This window comes from Microtus ochrogaster, chromosome 15 (assembly GCF_000317375.1).
Source record: "Microtus ochrogaster isolate Prairie Vole_2 chromosome 15, MicOch1.0, whole genome shotgun sequence".
Classification (NCBI taxonomy): Eukaryota; Metazoa; Chordata; class Mammalia; order Rodentia; family Cricetidae; genus Microtus; species Microtus ochrogaster.
Window position 1 is genome coordinate 5,255,147 of NC_022017.1, and position 19,528 is coordinate 5,274,674.

The window sequence follows — 19,528 nt, forward strand, 5'->3', positions numbered from 1 at the left end:
AGAGAGAGAGAGAGAGACACACACACACACACACACACACACACACACACACACACACACACACACACACACACACTCAGGCCCTGACTAGAGAAAAAGAGGACGGGGGGCTGAATAAAGGCCAGTACGGCAAGATCTCCTGAGGTGCACGACTTCTGCCCATCCTGACCTCCTAGATTTAAAGGGAGGCCAGGCTTTGCATGCAGCAGACCTGCCATTGGGATTGGGAGGTAAGGGCGGTTTCATGACCCGGTTCAGCGAGAAAAGTCCCCAGGTTACCCAGCCATATCTTTGTCTGTCTGTGGCTGGTTTCCTTTTGCCCAGGTTGGCCTAATCTCCTCCCCTTCTCTTCCAATCCCTGGATTATGGGCATGAGCCACCATACCTTTGGGTTTAAGGTTTTTGTTTCCTTTATTTATTTTTGGTTTTCACTCTGATCCAAGCTGGTGTGGTATATCTTACTTCATATCCCAGGCTCGCCTTCAACTCCCAGCTGTCCTCCTACCTCAGGGTCAAGATTACAGGAGTGAGCCACACACCTGGCTGACCAGACACCTCTAGCCCAGTTTCCCCTTCCCTGTCTCCCGCTGCCTGAGAGCTCTCTGCTCATCCTCCCTTCACTCCCTCTCCACTGAGATCACTTCCTGGGAACCAGCCATCTTGAGAGTAGGGGCCTCCTGTTTGCAATTCAGAAGCTTCCAGTTCGAGCTAAGAGTTTCCAAACCCAGCTGCCTCGTCCCTCCCCAGCCTGATTGGCAGGGAGTGACCCGATACAACCTTTCTGATGTGCTGTGGGACCCTGTGTGGGACCAAGGGAGGAGGAGCGTGCGTGGCCCCAGAGGCACAGTGACATCCCATGTGTACAGTCTCTGGTCTTAATGCGACTGTCATCAGCGGATTTCCTGTTTGAGTTTGGTGTGTGCCTGGAGATAATATGTCACTGGTGCGTTCTGGTGTTCCCTAGAGGGCCACAGGAAGTTTCTTGGAAAAAATCTTTAAAAGTTTTCAAGAATAAATGGCTCTCGGGATGCAGCCAGGCTGATTTTGAACTCACGATACATCTGCCTAGACTCCCAAGTGTTCCAGGATTGTACCCGTACACTGACTCTCTTTACACCTTCAGCTCTGGCACCTTCAAGGCAGTGAAGTCATTTCCCACCAAGCCTGCCAACCTAGGCCCACATGGTAGGAGGAGGGCACCAACTCCCACAAGTTATCCACTGCCCTGCAGTGTGAGATACGGCACATTACCCTGCAGTGTGAGATACAGCACATTACCCTGCAGTGTGAGATATGGCACATTACCCTGCAGTGTGAGATATGGCACATTACCCTTCAATGTGAGATATGGCACACGCTCCGGCCTGCTCTCTCACACACACACACAAATGTAGTAAATACAATAAAAAAAAGGATTCTGCTTGCGTTCTGGCTCCACACATAGGTACTAATGCACTGCTTCTCACCACCAAGGCTAAGCACAGGGCTCATCCCATGACCATTCCCAGAGGGGCTGATAGCTCCCTGCTCTCTGCTGCTGGAAGCCTGCAGACGCCATCCTCAGTTGCCAAGGCCTCTGGGGAAGGGAACAACAGCATTTCTCCCACAGTGGGAATGACTCACGGTCTTCCTGTGTCAATACTTGCAGAGAGCTACAGGACTTAGCCTAGAACCATCAGGTTGGGACTGGAGAGGTGGCTCAGAGGTTAAGAGCACTGACTTCTCTTCCAGAGGTCCTGAGTTCAATTCCCAGCAACCACATGGTGGCTCACAACCATCTGTAATGAGGTCTGGCGCCCTCCCCTGGTGTTCAGGAATACATGCAGACAGAACACTGAGTAAATAAATCTTAAAGGGAAAAAAATGAAACATCAGGTCATCCAGTGTATTCCCGTGGAACTCAACCCCTGCCTCTTCGTCTGTAGGGTTCATATTTGGAGAGGGGTACTGGTTGCCTTTGGGGTATGTGGGTCTCCACCTACTTTAGCAGATAAAACTCCAGTGACCTCAAGTTCTGGCCCTCACTCCTGCCTGGGATTCTTCCTTATCGTTTATGAAGAGACATCCCAGTAAATTACCTTTGTCCTCTTTGGGGTTTTGTTTCTGTGTAAAGAGCACAAGCTGTTGGACTTCCGCTAGCTTTAGCTTTATTTCTGGACGCTGGACCCTGTCCAGTTCATCCCATTTGCCTCGTTCACCATCCCAGTGCCCAGAGGTATGCATACATGCCAGCTGCTCTTCCCTGGGAGTTGCTATGGAGGAAACAGAGTGCAATCTAGAGGGGAAAGCTGGTGACCACTGGGCATCAGAACCACAGACTGGAGCTGGGGGATGCTGCAGACACCAGAGTTGAGGGGTGAGCGCAGAACTGCCGAAGGGTGAGTGTAACCTGGGGCCTTCTGAGTCTTAACCCTTACACGTGTGTGGGAAGGGAAATACTTCTTAAAGTTGTTCTCATTTTTCCCAGGCCCCCATTTCTAAATATATCAAATGAGATAATGTCGGGAGCAAAGCAAGTTATACTCAGCTCATTTGACAATGTTAAAATAACAAAGGGCTTTATTTCTTTAAAGACTTACTATGTTTATTTTATGTGTGTGAATGTTTTTGCCTGCATTGTGTAAATGCTACACGTGTGTACAATGCCCTTAAAGGTCAGGAGATGGTGATGAACCCCCTGGAACTAGAGTTACAGGTGCTCATGAGCAATCGTATGGGTGCTGGAAACAACCTATCTTCTACAAGAGCAAGGAGTGCTCCTGACCACTGCGCCATCCCTCCAGCTGCCAGTACTGTACATTTTCTTGTGCAGTGTTAAAAATAAGTATTACATAGCTCTTCCTTTTCTGCTCACTCAGGAATGCATGCTTACAGCTAAGAAGGAAGACTTCTTGGGCCTGGGGTTGTAGCTCAGCAGTAGAGACTTGCCTCACATGCCCCAAGGCCTCTGGCACTGCCCTCCCGCCCTACCCAGAAACCACCAGAAAGGCTTCTCTCCTTTGCTTGTTACCCTCAAAACTGTCAGCTGACTCTTTCTAGTGTATGAGGCAGAGCCTTATATATACTAAGGGACTCAAAGGGAAGGTCTTCCAAGGACAGAGCAGGCCAGGCCAGGCAGCACCCAAGACGTGGATGCCCTGCATCTAAGACTCGAGTGCAGAGGGCCCAGAACTCAGGCTTACTGTGTTGAGCCCAAGGTCACAGCAGGCTTTGGACTGCCTGATGAGCACGTGGTATGTTGGAAGTGTTGAGTGGGTTTCTGCTGAACACTGTATCCATTATCTCATGTGTCCTCTATCTGCCCTTTGTACTGAGTAGCCTTATCCCCATTTCTTAAGCCAGGAAAGTAATTCTCTGGGGTCAGTATCTAGCTCAAGCCGGCCTAACTGTAAAACTCCAGGAATACAGCAGTTTCTACCTACTGTGCTCCCAGGGCTGGGCAGAGTTTGTTCCATGTAGCTGACAGTAAAGCTGAGACCACAAAGGAGGGGGCATCCATGCCTGTCCAGTGTGCCTTGTGGACCAGTCATGTGACTGTGGCAGGTCCTTTACCTTGAGAAAACCGATCAGACCTTTGTGTATGGTCAGCCCCTCGTGTTGTCTTATGCCTTGTGTTGTCATGGGGTAGAAGCTTTGAAAGCGGATGGCAGGGCTCTCAGCGTGCAGCTGTGCTCTCTACCTGGCACGAAGCCACGGCCCACAAGTACCGAGAGAGGGCGTCACTCACATCATCTTGTTTTCTCTACAGGTGAGGTGACCGATCTGGCTGCCAGAGTGAGGGTGCCAGCCTGGGTGAGGGACAGAGACCGGTGAGTAGCCTAAGGCCTGTGCCTGCCGGTGAGAGAGACTGAAGAAAGGGCTAGGGACAAGAAAGGCGGCACTGTGCCTCAGTGTGGAGGAGAGCGAGTTTGGACCCTGAGATCCTCCCTCTTCTGTGATCCACAACTTCTAATTCCCTTTTATGGGGCCTTTAATCGGCTAAGAAGGAAGCGATGGAGCCCCTTCCCACTAAGGTTCCCCACGGCTTTGGTGTCACTGGCTCCAAAACAGCTGGTAGGAACGTCTTAATGGGAGAGGAATTTTGACTTTCTGCAAAGAGGACAGTGCGAAGTGGTTTCATCTGGTGGCAAAAGTGGGAGCTAAAAATCGTTCACAATCTACTGACCAGGAGGTGGGGAGGGTGAGCGCAGGGACTGAGCTGTGTCCTCCAAAGGTCCTGAAGACTCAGACAGGGACTGCGTGCTCAAGAGAGCCCGGGGTCGGGGACAACGGGCTGGGGGGGCATTTCCTAGTCCAGCCGAGAGATGAAGACTTGGCATTTAAAGCTATCAGCAATGGCGAGAGCCTCGTGGACAGGAGGAACACACGATACACTGCTAGTCAGCTCTGCTGTGCTTGTGTAGCCCAGGGTGTACTAGTCTCTTGTCTTCAGCCTGTCTGCTGCATGCCAGATTTCACGAGGACAGTGTGAGCTTGGGCAGGGAAGGAAGTGCTGTACCCTGTGCTCAGAAGCCGACAGCCTTGGTCAGGGGACATTACAGAACTGCTGGAGCAGCACCAATCACAGACTGGCCGCAAGAGCCCAGGCAGCAATGGGAAGACCTGCTGTTGGGCAGCAGCAGGAGGCGCCTGCAGAGAGGGCCCATTGCAAAGCAGCTGGTGCACTGGGACCAGTGGCCGCGCTTTAAGCTCGCTTAGTACCTGGGCCATTAGAAGTACCTGGGCAGTGTTGGGGGGGGCACAGGATTCTTTTCACTGTGTCGAGGAGGTGACAGCATAGCTGCTGTGTGGGTGCTGGGACCTGAACCCCGGTCCTCTGGAAGAGCACTCAGCACTCCTAATAGCTGAGCCATGTCTCCGGCCGGCCTTTACCTTTCAAATCACCTTGGCAGAGTTAATCTTTATGTGTCAACAGCGGGTAAGATTAGTTGAAGTTGATGTTAGTTTGTAACCAGGGACACTGAGTCACAGGGCAGCTGACCGAGTTGCCAGTTTGTGGTGAATCCTAGTGGAAAATTTGAGGTCCAGGCCCCTAGGCAGGGTATGAGGACACTGGGATTTCTTTAGCCTCTGCCCCAAGAGCAAACGGGTCACCAGCCTGACTTGAGCTGTTGCATTGTAACTGAGGTCAGAGAGTTTTGTCCTCCTCTTTATTTCTCTTCTTGCCTGTGAGTAGCCTGCCAGGGCTTCACTCTCTTGTTCCCAGGGCCTGACACAAGGCGATGGAGCAGCCGGCTGTAGGCACTGGGAGCCTGAAGCCAGCGGCCAGGGACGACAGCAGCATGGAGCTGGGCACCTGCCATGAGCTTCTGCACCGACTTCGGGAGCTGGAGGTGTGTGGTGGCAGGCAGGGTGGGGCAGTGGTGCTGGCCAGGACCCTGGGGAGTCAGGGCTGCCCACCCAGAGCTTGCTGAGCTGGAGGAGGCTGGGCGCTTCAGTGCAGTTCCCCTGAGCAGCTGGGAAAGAAGACACTGCAAAGGGGTGAACTATCCTATACCCCAAGTGTCTTTCCCTGCCCCTTCACTTTTATGGCCCTGCTGGCTCCAGGGAAAACGGTGGTCTCAGAGACAACTGAATACAACAGTCAGGTAACCTAGGGCCCAGTTGACGGACAAGGCAAAGCCCTTTCCCCGTGGTAAGAATGAGCTCCAACACTTCCCTTCTCCTCCCCCTGTAGGCAGAGAACTCAGCGCTTGCCCAGGCCAATGAGAACCAGCGGGAGACTTATGAACGCTGTCTGGATGAGGTCTGTGGGTATGCCAAGGACAGTGCTGGGGATGGGCATGGGTAGACACGATGCCAGCTCAGCTTCCGGCTTTCTGTCTCCAGGTTGCCAACCATGTGGTCCAGGCACTACTGAACCAGAAGGTGAGTGATTCAAGAACCATCTCATACTCTCACCCGACTGCCCTGAGGTAGACCTAGGATGTAGTCAGGAGGGCTATCCTGGGACTCCAGGCCCTGCTCAGTTAAGTCTTCACTAGGGAATAGAGGAGGAGCTCCCTCCACCCCGCTCTGCTGCCGCTAGCAGGACCATCTTTATCAGGAGACAAGGGGGGCATAGGTAAGGCCAGATCTGGTCTCTGAACTGTGGGAACTTTGATTTGGACTTGGCGCCTTCCCTTAGCCTGAGCCCGCTGGCTTCTCTAGGTTGGGATGGCTTTGAGAGTGGTGCTGAAGCTGTGGGGCCCAGTGGCCTGGAAACATTAGCTGCGGATAACTGTACTATGAAGCCCTTTGACTTCGGGGTCTTTCATGTCTTATGACCTTTCTTTGACACGATTTCTAGGCGGGAGGAAGCCAGCCCCAGAAATGGCAAAAAAGGACAGAGACCCTGGCCTTTATGGTCCACTGGACTAGTAAACCTAGAGAACTGGTCCCCAGAGGGGTAGCCAGGAATACAGCCGACTGGGCTGACACCTGCTCATTTCACGGTTCCTCTCCTGCCTCCCCACCCTTGCTTCCTGTACCTCCTGGGTGGACAGGACCTGCGGGAAGAGTGTATCAAGCTGAAGAAGAGGGTGTTTGACTTGGAGCGACAGAACCAGATGCTGAGCACACTATTACAGCAAAAGCTGCAGCTCACGGCCAACTCCCTCCCTCAGGTGGGCAAAATGCTTCTCCTTTCTCCCTGGAGCCAGTGTCTGCGGCCCTGTTGGCATCAGCATTCCATTCTGCTCACCTCATAGGAGAAGGGCATGAGTTGTTCTCAGCACAGGGGCTTGCAGGGCCATGCAGGGAAGGCCTACCCAGACTAACAGACTCGTGCCTTAGCTGAGGGAAAACTCACTGAGTCCCCTTACAAACTTAGCTGCTACCCATTCCTAGGTTCTCCCTAGCCAGCCAGCCAGCCAGCATCTTTGTTGTTGTTGAACAGATTCTTACTCTGTAGCCCTGGCTGACCTTAACTTGAGGCAATTCTCCTGAGTACTGAGATTATGAGTATGGCCCTCACTCAGGGAGCCCCCCCCCTTATTTTTTTTTTTGGTTTTGAGACCTGGTTTCTCTGTGTAGCCCTGGTTGTCTTGGAACTTGCTTTGTAGACCAGACTGGCCTCAAACTCACTGAGATCAGCCTGCCTCTGCCTTCCGAGTGCTAGGATTAAAGGCGTGCACCACCATCACCTGGCCAGTGTACCTCTTCTTATTGACAGAGAAAATTCAAACTTGCTCCAGCCCTTTGTGGAGAATTGGGTGGAGGCTAGACATGCAGTTATTTCTAGCTCCATAGAGGCCCTGTGGCCACTGACTCGGCTTCTTCCTGGCCAGGGCTAGGGCAGGGCTAAGCATAAATAACCCGTGGTTTCGTGTCACAGAGAGGACAAGAAAGGCTCATCACCCTGGTAACCAGATGTGTATGGTTGCACACACTGCCTCTGACTAGTACCTTCAGAGGCAGTGGTTTCTCGTGGCAGCCTGCATCCTACCTGCCCTGGGAACAGTGGAAGGCTCTGTGCATGGGTCCTGGGTTCAGTTGTCACTGGTACCACCTGTCAGGGACCCCATAGATGGGGTGAGACATAGAGAAGATAAAGAGCAATCTGGAAGTCGAGGAGAACAGAACGTTACTTCTGAGGAGCAACTAGCCCTTCCCCATCTTGACAAGAAAAGGACTATAGCAGGGAGGAGCTGAGCCGTGTCTGTCTGTCTGTCTAAACTGTGTATCTCGCCAAATAATGCAGCCTAGAGCCTGACCCCTGAACTGGGCCCCCGCCAGCAGGGGAGAGTCTGTAGTTGTTCCTGCCCTACTGTGTCACTGCCGGGCAGAACCCCAAGGCCTACCATCACCAAGCTCCCTCCATTTCAGTGACTGATAACAAAACAGGGAGCAATCTTAAGTCAGATTTTTAGAAAGCCTAGATGAACCCTGGGACCACTGAGGATTTTGTCCAGCAGATCTCTCTATTCCAAGTTACCATGATGCAATGGAAAATTACAAACCTTGGCCTCAGATAAACTGGGGTTGGATTTCTAACTGAACTGCTTCTTAGCTAAGTGTGACCTCGGGCAAAGTATCAAACTGGATAAACTATAGGTTTCCCCCTTACAAATGGGCATAAATGCTTAGTTACACATCATTGCTCTGATTAAATGAGATAATATGTAGTGGTTGGCTCACAGAAGTCGGTAAGTGGCAGCAGTTTGTACTGCTGATGTGATTCCCAGGGTGTGCTTCTCCAGGTGAACCTCTGTCAGCAGACACCAAGCTTTTCTCGTGAGCCACGCCTTTGCCACAGCCTGAGGAACTGAACTGCATCTCAAGGCCCTGTGGGGTCACATCCTGTGCAGGGTGGGTGTGGCCCTGGAAGGCTGAGACTCCTAAGAGCAGTCTGTGGACAGCCATGCTACAGTCAAGTGTGGCAGTACTAGTTATCCCAGTATGGCAGTACTAGTTATCCCAGTATGGCAGTACTAGTTATCCCAGTATGGGGACAGCAAGCCCTCGGAGAAGGCCTCGAGGCCTGGGGAGCTGGCTCATTCAGTGGCTTATTGCTCTCGTGCAAATGTTAGGGCTTGTGTTTAATCCGCAGGCCCCATGTAAAACGCTGGGCAAGATGCTGTGCAGTTTTCATTCGAGCTCTGGGGAGCCGGAGACAGGAAGAGACTTGGACTCACTAGCTTGCTCACTGAGCCCCAGGAGCTCACTAGCCTGCTCACTGAGCCTCAGGTCCCAGTGATGAACCCTGTCTCAAAAACAAGGCAGGTGACTCCTGAGGGAAAGCACCGACATGCACACGTGCATGCGTGTGCAAGCCCCACACACAGACACACACACACACATACACACATAGACACACACACACACACACACACACACAAACACACACACAGAGACTTAAGGTTCCTGTAAGGAAATGCTATTGGGCCTGCGTGTAGGTGGAAAGGAGAAAGACAGAGAAGGAATCCCCCGTTTCTGAACACTAGACAGGGCGCTGGCGGCTTGCCTGGAGCAAAGGCTGCGTGAAAGGACACAGGTGACTAGAGCTGGAGCAGCTGTCTTAAGAATCGCCGGCTGGAGGGGAGAAGATCTACGGTGGGCAAGGGCCAGGAAAGGAGGCTCTGTAGCACGAGGGCACTTTAGGAAACGAATGTGTTAGCTTCCTTGTGCCAGACTAAAGGGCCACTGAATGGGGTCTAGGGGACTCACTGGAATGCCAGGCACTGTCCAGGCCAGAGTGGGAAGTTCTGGGCTGCAAATGGCCAGAGGCAAGGCAGATGCTGAAGGCTGTGAGAGACAGAGTGAGCAAAGGGTTAAAGCTGACTCATTCCCATTCCGCACATGGAACCACTGGGGAACACAGAATGATGGCTTTTTTCGTGTGTGTGTTCCTGTGTATGTGTGAGTGTGCACACCAGAGGTTAACCTTGGTTGTGACCCATTCTTCGCACGCTGTCCACCTTGTCCTGGAGGAACACAGAAAAGGAAGAGGATGTTTCACTGACCTTTTGCTACTGCAAGCCGGAATGAATAAGGGCATGCCGCTGTGCCTGGCTTTGTGTGTGTGTGTGTGTGTGTGTGTGTGTGTGTGTGTGTGTGTGTGTGTGTGTGTGGTATGCATGCATATGTAAGGATGGGCACATGTATGTGTGTGTACTTGCAGGCAGAGGCCAAAGGTTGGTGTGTCTTCCTTAGTTGCTCTCCCTACCTTCTACTGAGGCACAGGATCTCACTTGACCCCAGAGCCGGATGGTTTGGCTAGTGTAGATGGCCAGCTTGCTTCAGGGAGCCTCTGTCTTTGTCTCCCGTGGCTGGAATTCCAGGCTCTCATGACCCACCTGGCACGCATACAGATGCTGGGCATCCAAATCTTGGAATTCTAGGCTCTCATGGCCCACCTGGCACGCATACAGATGTTGGGTATTCAAATCCTGGAATTCCAGCCTCTCATGGCCCACCTGGCATGTATACGGATGCTGGGCATCCGAGTCCTGGTCCTCACATTCACATAGCGCTCTACCCACTGAGCCATCTTATCCATCCTGCCTTCATTTTCTAAGCCCTTCCACCTCTGTATTCTCAGATCCTAGGTGGTCAGAACAGGAAGGGGCCTTCATGGTAGTTTCCTTTGTAAGCGGGGAAGCAAGGTGGTGCTGTAGCTGAGATAGGCACACTGGGTTAGACCCGCTCCTGCCCTGGCCCTAGGACGTCTCTCCCAACCCAAATCCACTGTGCTATTCAACTTCCATGCTACCTGGCCCTGTTCTGCCTTCAGGTCTCCTGCTTTTAGGCTTCCCTGACTGGAAGACATCTCTGGAGGGGTATGGTAGGTGGGATGCCTGGCTCTGTGAGGGCTTGATGACAGCTATGCAACTCTCCCTTCTGTCTGCAGATCCCACTCACCCCACTCCAGACACCATCAGAAACACCAGCCTCCCCGTCCCTGAATGCTGCTGAGGGACCAACAACCTCCCTGCCTTTAGGACACTGTGCTGGGCAAAGAGAGGTAGGAGGAACTGATGTTGACGCTTGTGTCTGAGTGACTAGATGCTCCGCTGCCGGCTCTTAGCGAGTCTGAGAGGAGGGGCTGTTTCCTATGTGCAGACTCCTGTCAGGCTGGAAGTGGGAGCCCTCAGCTGTCAGCCTTAGACCAAGAAAAACAGGCCTGCCCTCCCCGAGCCATGGCCTGCAAGCCAATGTCTGCAGTCATGCAGCCGGGTCAGCGCACACTCTTGCGACCCTTCCATGCCAGGTGCCAACTGTGCAGGACACCTCGGGGCTCTTTTATGGGGTGAAGCGGACACCCTGAAACTTAGGGCTCAGACGGCTTGCTGAAGGTCATGTAAATGAAGGGACCTGGACTTGATCCCCTCTGACTCCAGAGTGCATGTAGTTAAGCAGTGTACCAGAACAAGGGTCTGGGTCACAGAGAAGAGTCATGGAGTCATCCACAGGTCCCTTCTGTTGGCACTCCTTCCTGCTGGTCGGCTGGCTGTGGAAGGCCCAGGCTTGCCTGCAGCGATTGACTTAGGTCTTGGCTATGATACACCCTCCTCTTGAATGTCTGTTCTTTCTGAAGCCAGAAAAACAGGCAGGCTTCCCTCCATCCCAGAACAAACACAGAGGTCAGAACAGGAGCTGTTTGGGCCTGGCAATGTGAAGAGCAGTGGGGATGGAAAGCTGGGCATGGGGTAACCAGTCTACTCAGAGTATGAGGCACAGCAGCTGGGCTAGGCAGGGCTCAGCTGTCCTCAAGGAAGCTGAGCTGTGTGTTCATTTGTATAGGACAGACAGCCAGGGGAGGTTGTCCCTAGGATACGCTCTTTCGTTTATCTGAAGGCCTGGGCCTTGCATGCCAGCTACACAGAGCCTCTTCCCATGCCATCTCTCCCCAGGTGTTTTGGGAACAGCAGTTGCAGCCAGGAGGCCCGGCAACTCCAGCCACTCCACCCCCAGCACTGGATGCCCTGTCCCCATTTCTTCGGAAGAAAGCCCAGATTCTAGAGGTGCTGCGTGCCCTGGAGGAGACTGACCCTTTGCTTGCGTGCTCACCGGCCACCCCCTGGCGGCCCCCAGGCCAGGGTCCCAGCTCCCCAGAGCCCATCAATGGCGAGCTCTGTGGCCCACCCCAGCCTGAGCCCTCACCCTGGACACCCTATCTGCTGCTCGGCCCTGGGAGCCTAGGAGCTCTGCTGCACTGGGAGCGTCTCCTGGGGGGCTCTGAGGAAGATGGAGGTACCCGGCAACCCTGGGCACCTAGCAGGGCTCCCCAACAAGCTCAGGGCCCCAGCTCTGGCCCACACTGTGCCCCCGGTAGTAGCTCCTCCTCCTCTTCCGATGAAGCAGGCGACCCCAATGAGGCACCCAGTCCCGACAGCCTGCTAGGTGCCCTGGCCCACAAGCAGGTGAACCTGGGCCAACTCCTCGAAGACACGGAGACTTATCTCCAGGCTTTCCTGGCTGGGGCTGCAGGCCCTCTCAATGGTGACCACCCGGGTGCTGGGAAGCCATCCTCACCAGATCCAGGACCCCCACAGCTGTCCAAGTCCAAAGGCCTCCCGAAGTCAGCTTGGGGTGGGGGTACCCCAGAGGTCAACAGGCTGGGATTTGGTGCTACCTCAGAGGGCCAGGGGCCCCTTCCCTTCCTCAGCATGTTCATGGGTGCAGGGGATGCCCCACTGGGCTCACGGCCTGGCCACTCCCACTCTTCATCTCAGGTGAAAAGCAAGCTCCAGATTGGGCCCCCTTCTCCCGGGGAAGCCCAGGGGCCCCTTCTGCCCTCGCCAGCCAGAGGTCTCAAGTTCCTCAAACTGCCTCCAGCCTCAGAGAAGGTCCCCAGCCCAGGAGGTCCCCAACTCAGCCCCCAACTCCCCCGGAATTCTCGAATCCCCTGTCGCAACAGTGGCTCAGATGGTAGCCCCTCTCCACTACTGGCCCGCAGGGGTCTGGGTGGAGGAGAGTTGTCCCCAGAAGGGGCACAGGGCCTGCCCAACAGCCCTTCGCCCTGCTCTGCAGTCCCTGAGTCTGTGCAGTTCAGACCCTCGCAATCAGCTGTGCCCACTACACTGTCTCCAGGACCAGTAGCATCTCCCTGCTTTGAAAACATCCTGGACCTCTCCCGGAACGCCTTTAGAAGCTCTTCCCCAGAGCCACCTCCATCCCTGCTGCAGGTGCCCACCTACTCACAACTGACTCTGGAGGTACCCCAGACCCCTGGGGTCCTCAGGAGCCCTGGAGCTCCCAGCCCTGGCCTCTCAGAACCCTGCCCATATGGGAGCCCCCAGGAGAAGGGTCTGGACAAGGCAGGTTCTGAGTCTCCCCACCCCAGCCGCAGGACTTCAGGCGGCTCATCCAAGAAGCCTGGCCAGGCATCAGGGCGGCGACCTGGTGATCCTAGCCACACACCTCTGCGGGACAGATTGGCAGCCCTTAGCAAACTGAAGACAGGCCCTGAGGGGCCTCTGGGTCTAGAGAAGAATGGAGTGCCAGTCCGGCCTGTCACGGAGAAGGCCAGACTAGGGCGGTCAGGCGAGAATACTGGAGACGTGCCTCCCTCCACGAGGCCTCTTGAACAGCCAGAAGCTAAGGGCGTCCTGAGGGGAGCGGTCGCCTTAGGCACAAGCAGCCTGAAGCAGCAGGAACTGGGACTGACAGATCCTGGGGCCCGGGTCTACTCCTCCCATTCCATGGGTGCTCGAGTGGACCTGGAGCCCATCTCACCAAGGAGCTGCCTCACCAAAGTGGAGCTAGCTAAGAGTCGGCTGGCAGGGGCTCTGTGTCCCCAGGTGCCACGCACCCCTGCAAAAGTGCCAACCCCAGCCCCTAGCCTGAACAAGCCCAAGAGCCCTCACAGCAGCCCAACAAAGCTACCCTCCAAGTCACCCACCAAGGTGGCACCCCGACCTGTGGCACCCTTAGCCGCCAAGGAGCCCTCCAAACCTGACAAAGGGAAGGGCCCTCCTTGGGCAGACTGCAGCAGCACCGTTGGCCAGCCTACGTCCCCAGTACCTGGCCCCACGGATCCAAGCCAGGGTCCAGAAGGGCCAGCCCCACACTCCGCCATCGAGGAGAAGGTGATGAAGGGCATCGAGGAGAACGTCTTGCGACTTCAAGGTCAGGAACGGACGCCAGGCTCCGAAGTCAAGCACCGCAACACCAGCAGCATTGCCAGCTGGTTTGGCCTTAAAAAGAGCAAACTGCCGGCTCTGAACCGCCGCACAGAGGCTACCAAGAGCAAGGAAGGGGCTGGTGGGGGCTCCCCACTCCGGAAAGAAGTCAAGACAGACGCCCGGAAGCTGGAGGCTGAGAGTCTCAACATCTCCAAACTGATGGCCAAGGCAGAGGACCTGCGCCGGGCACTCGAGGAAGAGAAGGCCTACCTGAGCAGCAGAGCCCGCCCGCGGCCTGCAGGCCCAGCCACCATGCCCGGCACAGGTCTGGGGCAAGTGCAAGGCCAGCTTGCCGGCATGTATCAGGGTGCAGACACCTTCATGCAGCAGCTCCTGAACAGGTGAGGGCCTGGGCCAGGTGGGAGTGCTCAGAGTGCTGGGGCTTCCCAGAGGTCAAGGCAATGCAGCTCTGCACTGGTGCCCTGACCAAGGAGGAGGGTTAGGATCCAGAAGCGTGGGGTTTACAGCCCTATCTTCCTCCATGCTGACTAGTGTCAGACTCAGAAAAACTAGCTCTCTTTTGACCTACCTCTCCCACGCCTGCCCCCATCCCCAGGTGCCTGCACACACTAATTGAAGGCTGCTCCTAACCAGGCTGCTGGAGTCTGCCCCGGAGAGGGCAAGAAAGACCCCTTTGACTCTTGCCACCAAGGGAGTAGTGGTTTAGGGAAGGGGACCCACTTACAATGTTTACTCTTTCTAGGCCAGTTGTGTAAAAGGAATGAAGGAGTCAGGCCCTGCGAAGGGCTTTCATTTTGGGCTACCATGTTCTCAGAAACCCCAAGGCAGCAGGCCGGGACTGTTGTATCCAGTACCATATGTGAACTGGCCTGCCACTGCGCTAGGGCATGACGATCCTGGGAGGACTTGAAGCTGGCCCCACACACACACATTTTTTTCCTGCCCCTCCTTATTTCCCTGCTTCCCCTCCCCCACCCTGCCCATCATAAGCTTCAGGAGGAGGGGTCATCCATATGGCTGTCTCCCCAGGATGGATGGCAGAAAGTACCTCGCTAGGACTAGCTCTGTTGGAGGGTTCATGGCTGGTATATTAGATATTTTGTATCACTAATTAAATGCGTATCTAAGACAAACTACTCTTATAAAGAGTTTCATTTTGGACCATGGTTCTAGAGATCCATGGGTCATATCTGGTGATGGCCTTCTGCTTCCAGAGAATCCCAAAGTGTGCACACGTGGCCCTGTGGGTGTCTGGCAGTCTCGGGACTGCACCCTCATGACCATACCTGATACCTCTGGAAGCATCTTCATCTTTTGTCTGTCTGTTTGAAACGGAGTCTCAATATGTAGACTGTCCTGAAACTCCCTGTGTAGCCCAGACTGGCCTCAAATTCAGAGCTCCACCTGCCTCCGCCTGGTACTGGAATTAAGGTGTGCAGCACCATGCCTGACAACGTTGCCATCTTTTTGCATGGGGTTTAAAATAGGGTTTCTCTGTGTAGCCCAGCTATCCTGGAAGTCACTCTGTAGATCAGACCAGCCTTGAACTTACAGAGATGCATCTGCCTATTAAACGTGTGTGCCAGCACTGCCACATGGCCAGCATTTCCATCTTAATACCTCGTTAGAAACGGTGCCTTTCAACGCCTCAAGCCTTGGGAAACACCGATTTCCCTCACGTCCGTTGTGCTGTTGTTCCTAGGGTGGATGGCAAGGAGCTGCCCCCCAAGAGCTGGCGGGAGCCCAAGCCTGAGTATGGGGATTTCCAGCCAGCGTCCACTGACCCCAAGAGTCCCTGGCCTGCCTGTGGACCCCGGAATGGCCTGGTAGGGCCACTTGAGGGTTGCGAAAAACCTTCTGGAAGGGTAAGTTCTTAAGCAGGGGCTGCATCAAGGGCCTGGCTTCCTGGGCACCTGGAAGTCTGCATAGGGCCGATCACCCAGCCTCCTGTACCCCTAGAGGCACTGTGGGAGACTTGGGAGTCACTGAAATGGACACCCATATCTTCTGTACCCACACAGCCCAGCAATGAGTCAGGTAGGCGGGAAGAGATGCCCTCGGAGGACAGCCTGGCAGAGCCAGTTTCCACCACACACTTCACAGGTCAGCAGGGTCCCTTCCCTTCTCACTGCAGCCACTGCAGCGGAGCCAGCAGAGCCATAGCTGCTGGAGATGTAGATCTCAGTGGCTGCAGAGGGATAATTCTCCCTGCCCTAGGGGCACCTGTGTCAAGCTGAGAGAGTGGCAGAGGTGGGGGTGAGTTCTGTGAGACCATCCTTTGGGGCTGAGAAGACTGGGTGAGGTGGCCTGGAGCTGGGAGAGAGCAAAGGGATGAGCCCTAGCCTCATGCTCGTGTACTCTCTCCACAGCCTGTGGCTCCTTGACTCGAACCCTGGACAGTGGCATTGGGACCTTCCCCCCGCCAGATCATGGCAACAATGGAACCCCCAGCAAGAATCTCCCCAAGACCAAGTCATTGCGGCTAGAGCCTCCGCCAGGGGCATCCCCAGCTCGGCCTCCAGCCCTCACCAAAGTCCCTCGTCGTGCCCACACACTGGAGCGGGAGGTGCCAGGCATTGAAGAGCTGCTGGTGAGTGGGCGGCACCCCAGCATGCCAGCCTTTCCTGGACTGCTCACTGCTCCTTCAGGACACCGAAGCCATCAGACCTGTCCTGATGGTGAGTGTCCTAGCAGGCAGTGGACATCGTCAAGAGGATGCTTAGCGCTGGGCAGATGCAGCCACTTTCCCCTTCTCTTGGGCAGATCCCTGTGAAGATTCAGGCCCTCCCCCACCTGTCCAGCTGGCCAAGAACTGGACCTTCCCCAACACCAGAGCAGCTGGCAGCTCCAGCGACCCCTTCCTGTGCCCACCCCGACAACTGGAGGGCCTGCCTAGGACCACCATGGTAAGCTTCCAGAAGGAAGAAGAAAGGGGTCTGGGGTCAGGAGGGAGTGACACTGGGAGACAGACGTGCCTGGTAAGGTACTTACAGCCTGCCCATCCAGGAGTGAGGGCCCATTTTGGGAGAGGGCTTCCTTGCTCCCCAGAACCTTGGAAGGACTGTGTGTAGTCGGAACGCCAGTCTGCCTCTGTGGCCCCCTCAGCAGGTCCTTCTTCTTTAGGCCCTGCCCGTGGACCGGAAGCAGAGCCTGGAGCCTAGCCGCACAGCTACGCCTCAGGGCCCAGCATTTGGGGGCAGTCGCACCCCCAGCACGTCGGACATGGGCGAGGAAGGCAGAGTGGCCAGTGGGGGAGCTCCCGGGCTGGAGACCTCCGAGTCCCTGAGTGACTCACTCTATGACTCGCTGTCGTCCTGTGGGAGTCAGGGCTGAAGGACGGCACCCACTCCAGTTCCTCCGGAGCTGGAGCCCCAGACTGGGCCTGCTTTCATGCTCCCTGCCTCGGAGCCAGTGAGGCTTCATTTGAAGGGACCAAGAAGAAGGTGGATAAGACGTGACTGGGGTCCCTGGCATACCCCACTGCTGCTGTGGATGAGACAACCATGCTCAGCTCAGGGAGAGACCTCACCCCTGGTCCCTTAACTCGCCAGAGTCGGGCTCTTCTCTGAGGGACTGGGGGCCCCCTACTGCTTGTCCCAGCTCCCACCTTGGATGGAGCCATCTTGTGGTGCTGGGCTTCCTGCCCGCCATTTCTGCCCAACCTGGCTGCAACCCTGCCCCAGAAGCCCCCATGGGGCCAATTTTGGAAGCCCCGGGCTTGTGGAGCTTGGGGTGAGGGGGACAAATTGCCTTCTCTCTCTGCCCTGGTCCTCCCTGCTGTCTGAATGGTGCTGCGTCCCCTCCCCACGTCTTTGGGGTCTGTTGGTCTGTCTTCATTTTTGTTTTTATATACACACACATATAAAAGCGCCTGGCCCAGCCCCATTGCGGTTAATTTATCTGATGTTTAAAGTGGCTGCTCTGCTTCCAGCCTCTGCTTCTGCGGTACCCTAATAAAAGGTGGCGGCCTCTCCCCACTGTGACTGTTGTGACAGCATCTCCCTTTATCTAGCCTTGCTAGCTTCTCTGTACATAACCCCGAGGTGGACAGGGGGGCAGGTCGAGGGGACCCCAGATGCTCTTACGAGGCTCTGTGCCTGCCTTCCACCCAGAGAATGTGGCTAGTCCTCAACTTAGGGGTTTGTGAACGAGGCCCTGCTTAGATCTGAGGTTTGAGGCTGCCCCCAAGGCCAGGGGAGGCACAAGGCTGGGCAGCCTTGGAGAGAGATGGGGAAGAAGACTGATCGTGCACTCAAGCCCCTCCGTGTGCCAGCTGGGGGACAGGCCAGGTGACGAGCAGCCTCACTGGCTTTGCACAGAGGGAACAGTTAGTGACTGCCTAGGCAGAGAGGGGATGAGCCTGGTGGGAATGCTAACCTTGCCATCTTCCCGCCCTCGTGGCTTACAAACCGTCCCCTACACCTGCAGAGTGCTAGACCAGAAGTCAAGGATCGCCATCACCAAAGCCGCCGTTCTGAAAGCTGAATCACTACAAACTTCGGTCTTCCTCACCTGTCTATTAGATTGTACTAAGCCAGGAAGTCCCATCAGCTACGTCCTGAACGTTCTGCAGTCCATCCATGTCTGGCCTATCCCATCATTGAAGACATTAATAAGAGCCAGAACAGGGCGATGCTAACAGTTTTGTTTAAGTTTGCCAGCCTTTATGTCCCTGCCTCTTCATAAGTGGGCTGAAGGAAGTCTGCAGCCTCCTGACTTGTCTCTGGACCTATTATTGTCTTAAGCTTGATGTATTACATCATTTCCTGTTAGAACTACCCTGGCCTTCAAGCAGCCATTCCTTTCTGGAAAGCCGTTTGGCATGGTGGGCTTGCGATTCATCTTTTTCCCTTCAAAGGATCCATCCATGATGGAGGAAGGTCATTGGTTAATTAAATAAAGAAGCTGCTTGCCCTGATAGGTTAGAACGTAGGGGGAGGAGTGAACGGAGAAGAATGCTGGGCGGAAGAGGAAGTGAGGTCGGACTCCACAGCTCTCCTCTCAGAGAGACATGATACTCCACTCTAGCGGGCAGAGGCGAGAGCTCTGCTCTCTGAGGCACACGCGATGAAGCTCCGACCCAGGATGGACGTAGGCTAGAATCTTCCCGGTAAGCGCACCTTGGGGTGCTACACACAGATGATTAGAAATGGGCTAGTCCAGGTGCGAGAGTTAGCCAAGAAAAGGGCTGGAGCTAAAGAGCCAAGCAGTGATTAAAAGAATACCGTTTGTGTGTTGTTATTTTGGGCATAAGCTAGCCGGGCAGGCGGCTGGGGTGCTGGGGCCCCGCCGCTCTTATTACTACACATCCACGTTCTCGCCAGGGTCCAGTCAGTTTGCTCCTGGGCTCTGTTCTCGCTCCCTGGGCCAGGGTGAGCTGACTGGAAAAACGTCCCAGGACTCATGGGCCATGACGATGCCCAGAGGCAGCCCTTCCCGCCATGGCTCTCCTCCCTGATCCTCTGCAGACTTCTGCACTGAACAGCTGCAGCCCACGGCTCTACTATGCCCGCCCCCAATGAAGGCCCGGTTCCAACTGAAACAGTTTGGGGATGGGTGTGTGGGTGCGGTTATTGATACTCCAGGGAACCCAGTTTCTGGGACTTCAAGGAAGGTCTTGGCTAAAAACCTCCTTGATCCTGGCTGGGGCAGAACACTTGGTATCTCAGTGTGCAACAGCTGCTCATAAAGTGAGTGTGACCTCATTCCTAACTCAAGAACAATGGGCAAATGTTCACCTTCCCATAGTGCAAATCCTTGGCTGGCTCTGCCCAACACAGGAAGCTCTGATGCCAGACACCTGCCCTGCCCCCGACCAGCAGGCCTTAGTAAAGGCCTGAAGACACACTCACTGCTGTGCTTCCTTTGCAGATCGTCCCAAAAGTGTGGACTGAACTTTTTCTCAGGGCTGCAGTGGTTTTATTTTCTTTTCCTATACCTAGCTTTTTCCCCCCCACAAA

At 54.9% G+C, this 19,528-nt stretch overlaps 1 protein-coding gene across 3 annotated transcripts in view; it reads left to right on the plus strand.

The window, feature by feature from the left end:
* Positions 1–17,544, plus strand: part of Nckap5l (NCK associated protein 5 like) — a 38,056-nt gene extending 20,512 nt beyond the window's left edge. For 2 of the 3 annotated variants that reach the window (XM_005353916.2, XM_026782604.1), the window contains exons 2-13: positions 3,749–3,809; positions 5,207–5,333; positions 5,678–5,746; positions 5,830–5,868; positions 6,486–6,605; positions 10,331–10,444; positions 11,334–13,948; positions 15,271–15,433; positions 15,590–15,671; positions 15,938–16,246; positions 16,332–16,474; positions 16,692–17,544. In XM_005353916.2, the coding sequence (XP_005353973.1) occupies positions 5,223–5,333; positions 5,678–5,746; positions 5,830–5,868; positions 6,486–6,605; positions 10,331–10,444; positions 11,334–13,948; positions 15,271–15,433; positions 15,590–15,671; positions 15,938–16,246; positions 16,332–16,474; positions 16,692–16,901 (3,975 nt within the window). In that variant the 5' untranslated portion in view covers positions 3,749–3,809; positions 5,207–5,222 and the 3' untranslated portion in view covers positions 16,902–17,544. The remainder of the gene's footprint in view (positions 1–3,748; positions 3,810–5,206; positions 5,334–5,677; positions 5,747–5,829; positions 5,869–6,485; positions 6,606–10,330; positions 10,445–11,333; positions 13,949–15,270; positions 15,434–15,589; positions 15,672–15,937; positions 16,247–16,331; positions 16,475–16,691) is intronic. The other variant, XM_026782605.1, reaches the window with a different exon arrangement.
* The last annotated feature ends 1,984 nt before the right edge of the window (positions 17,545–19,528 follow it).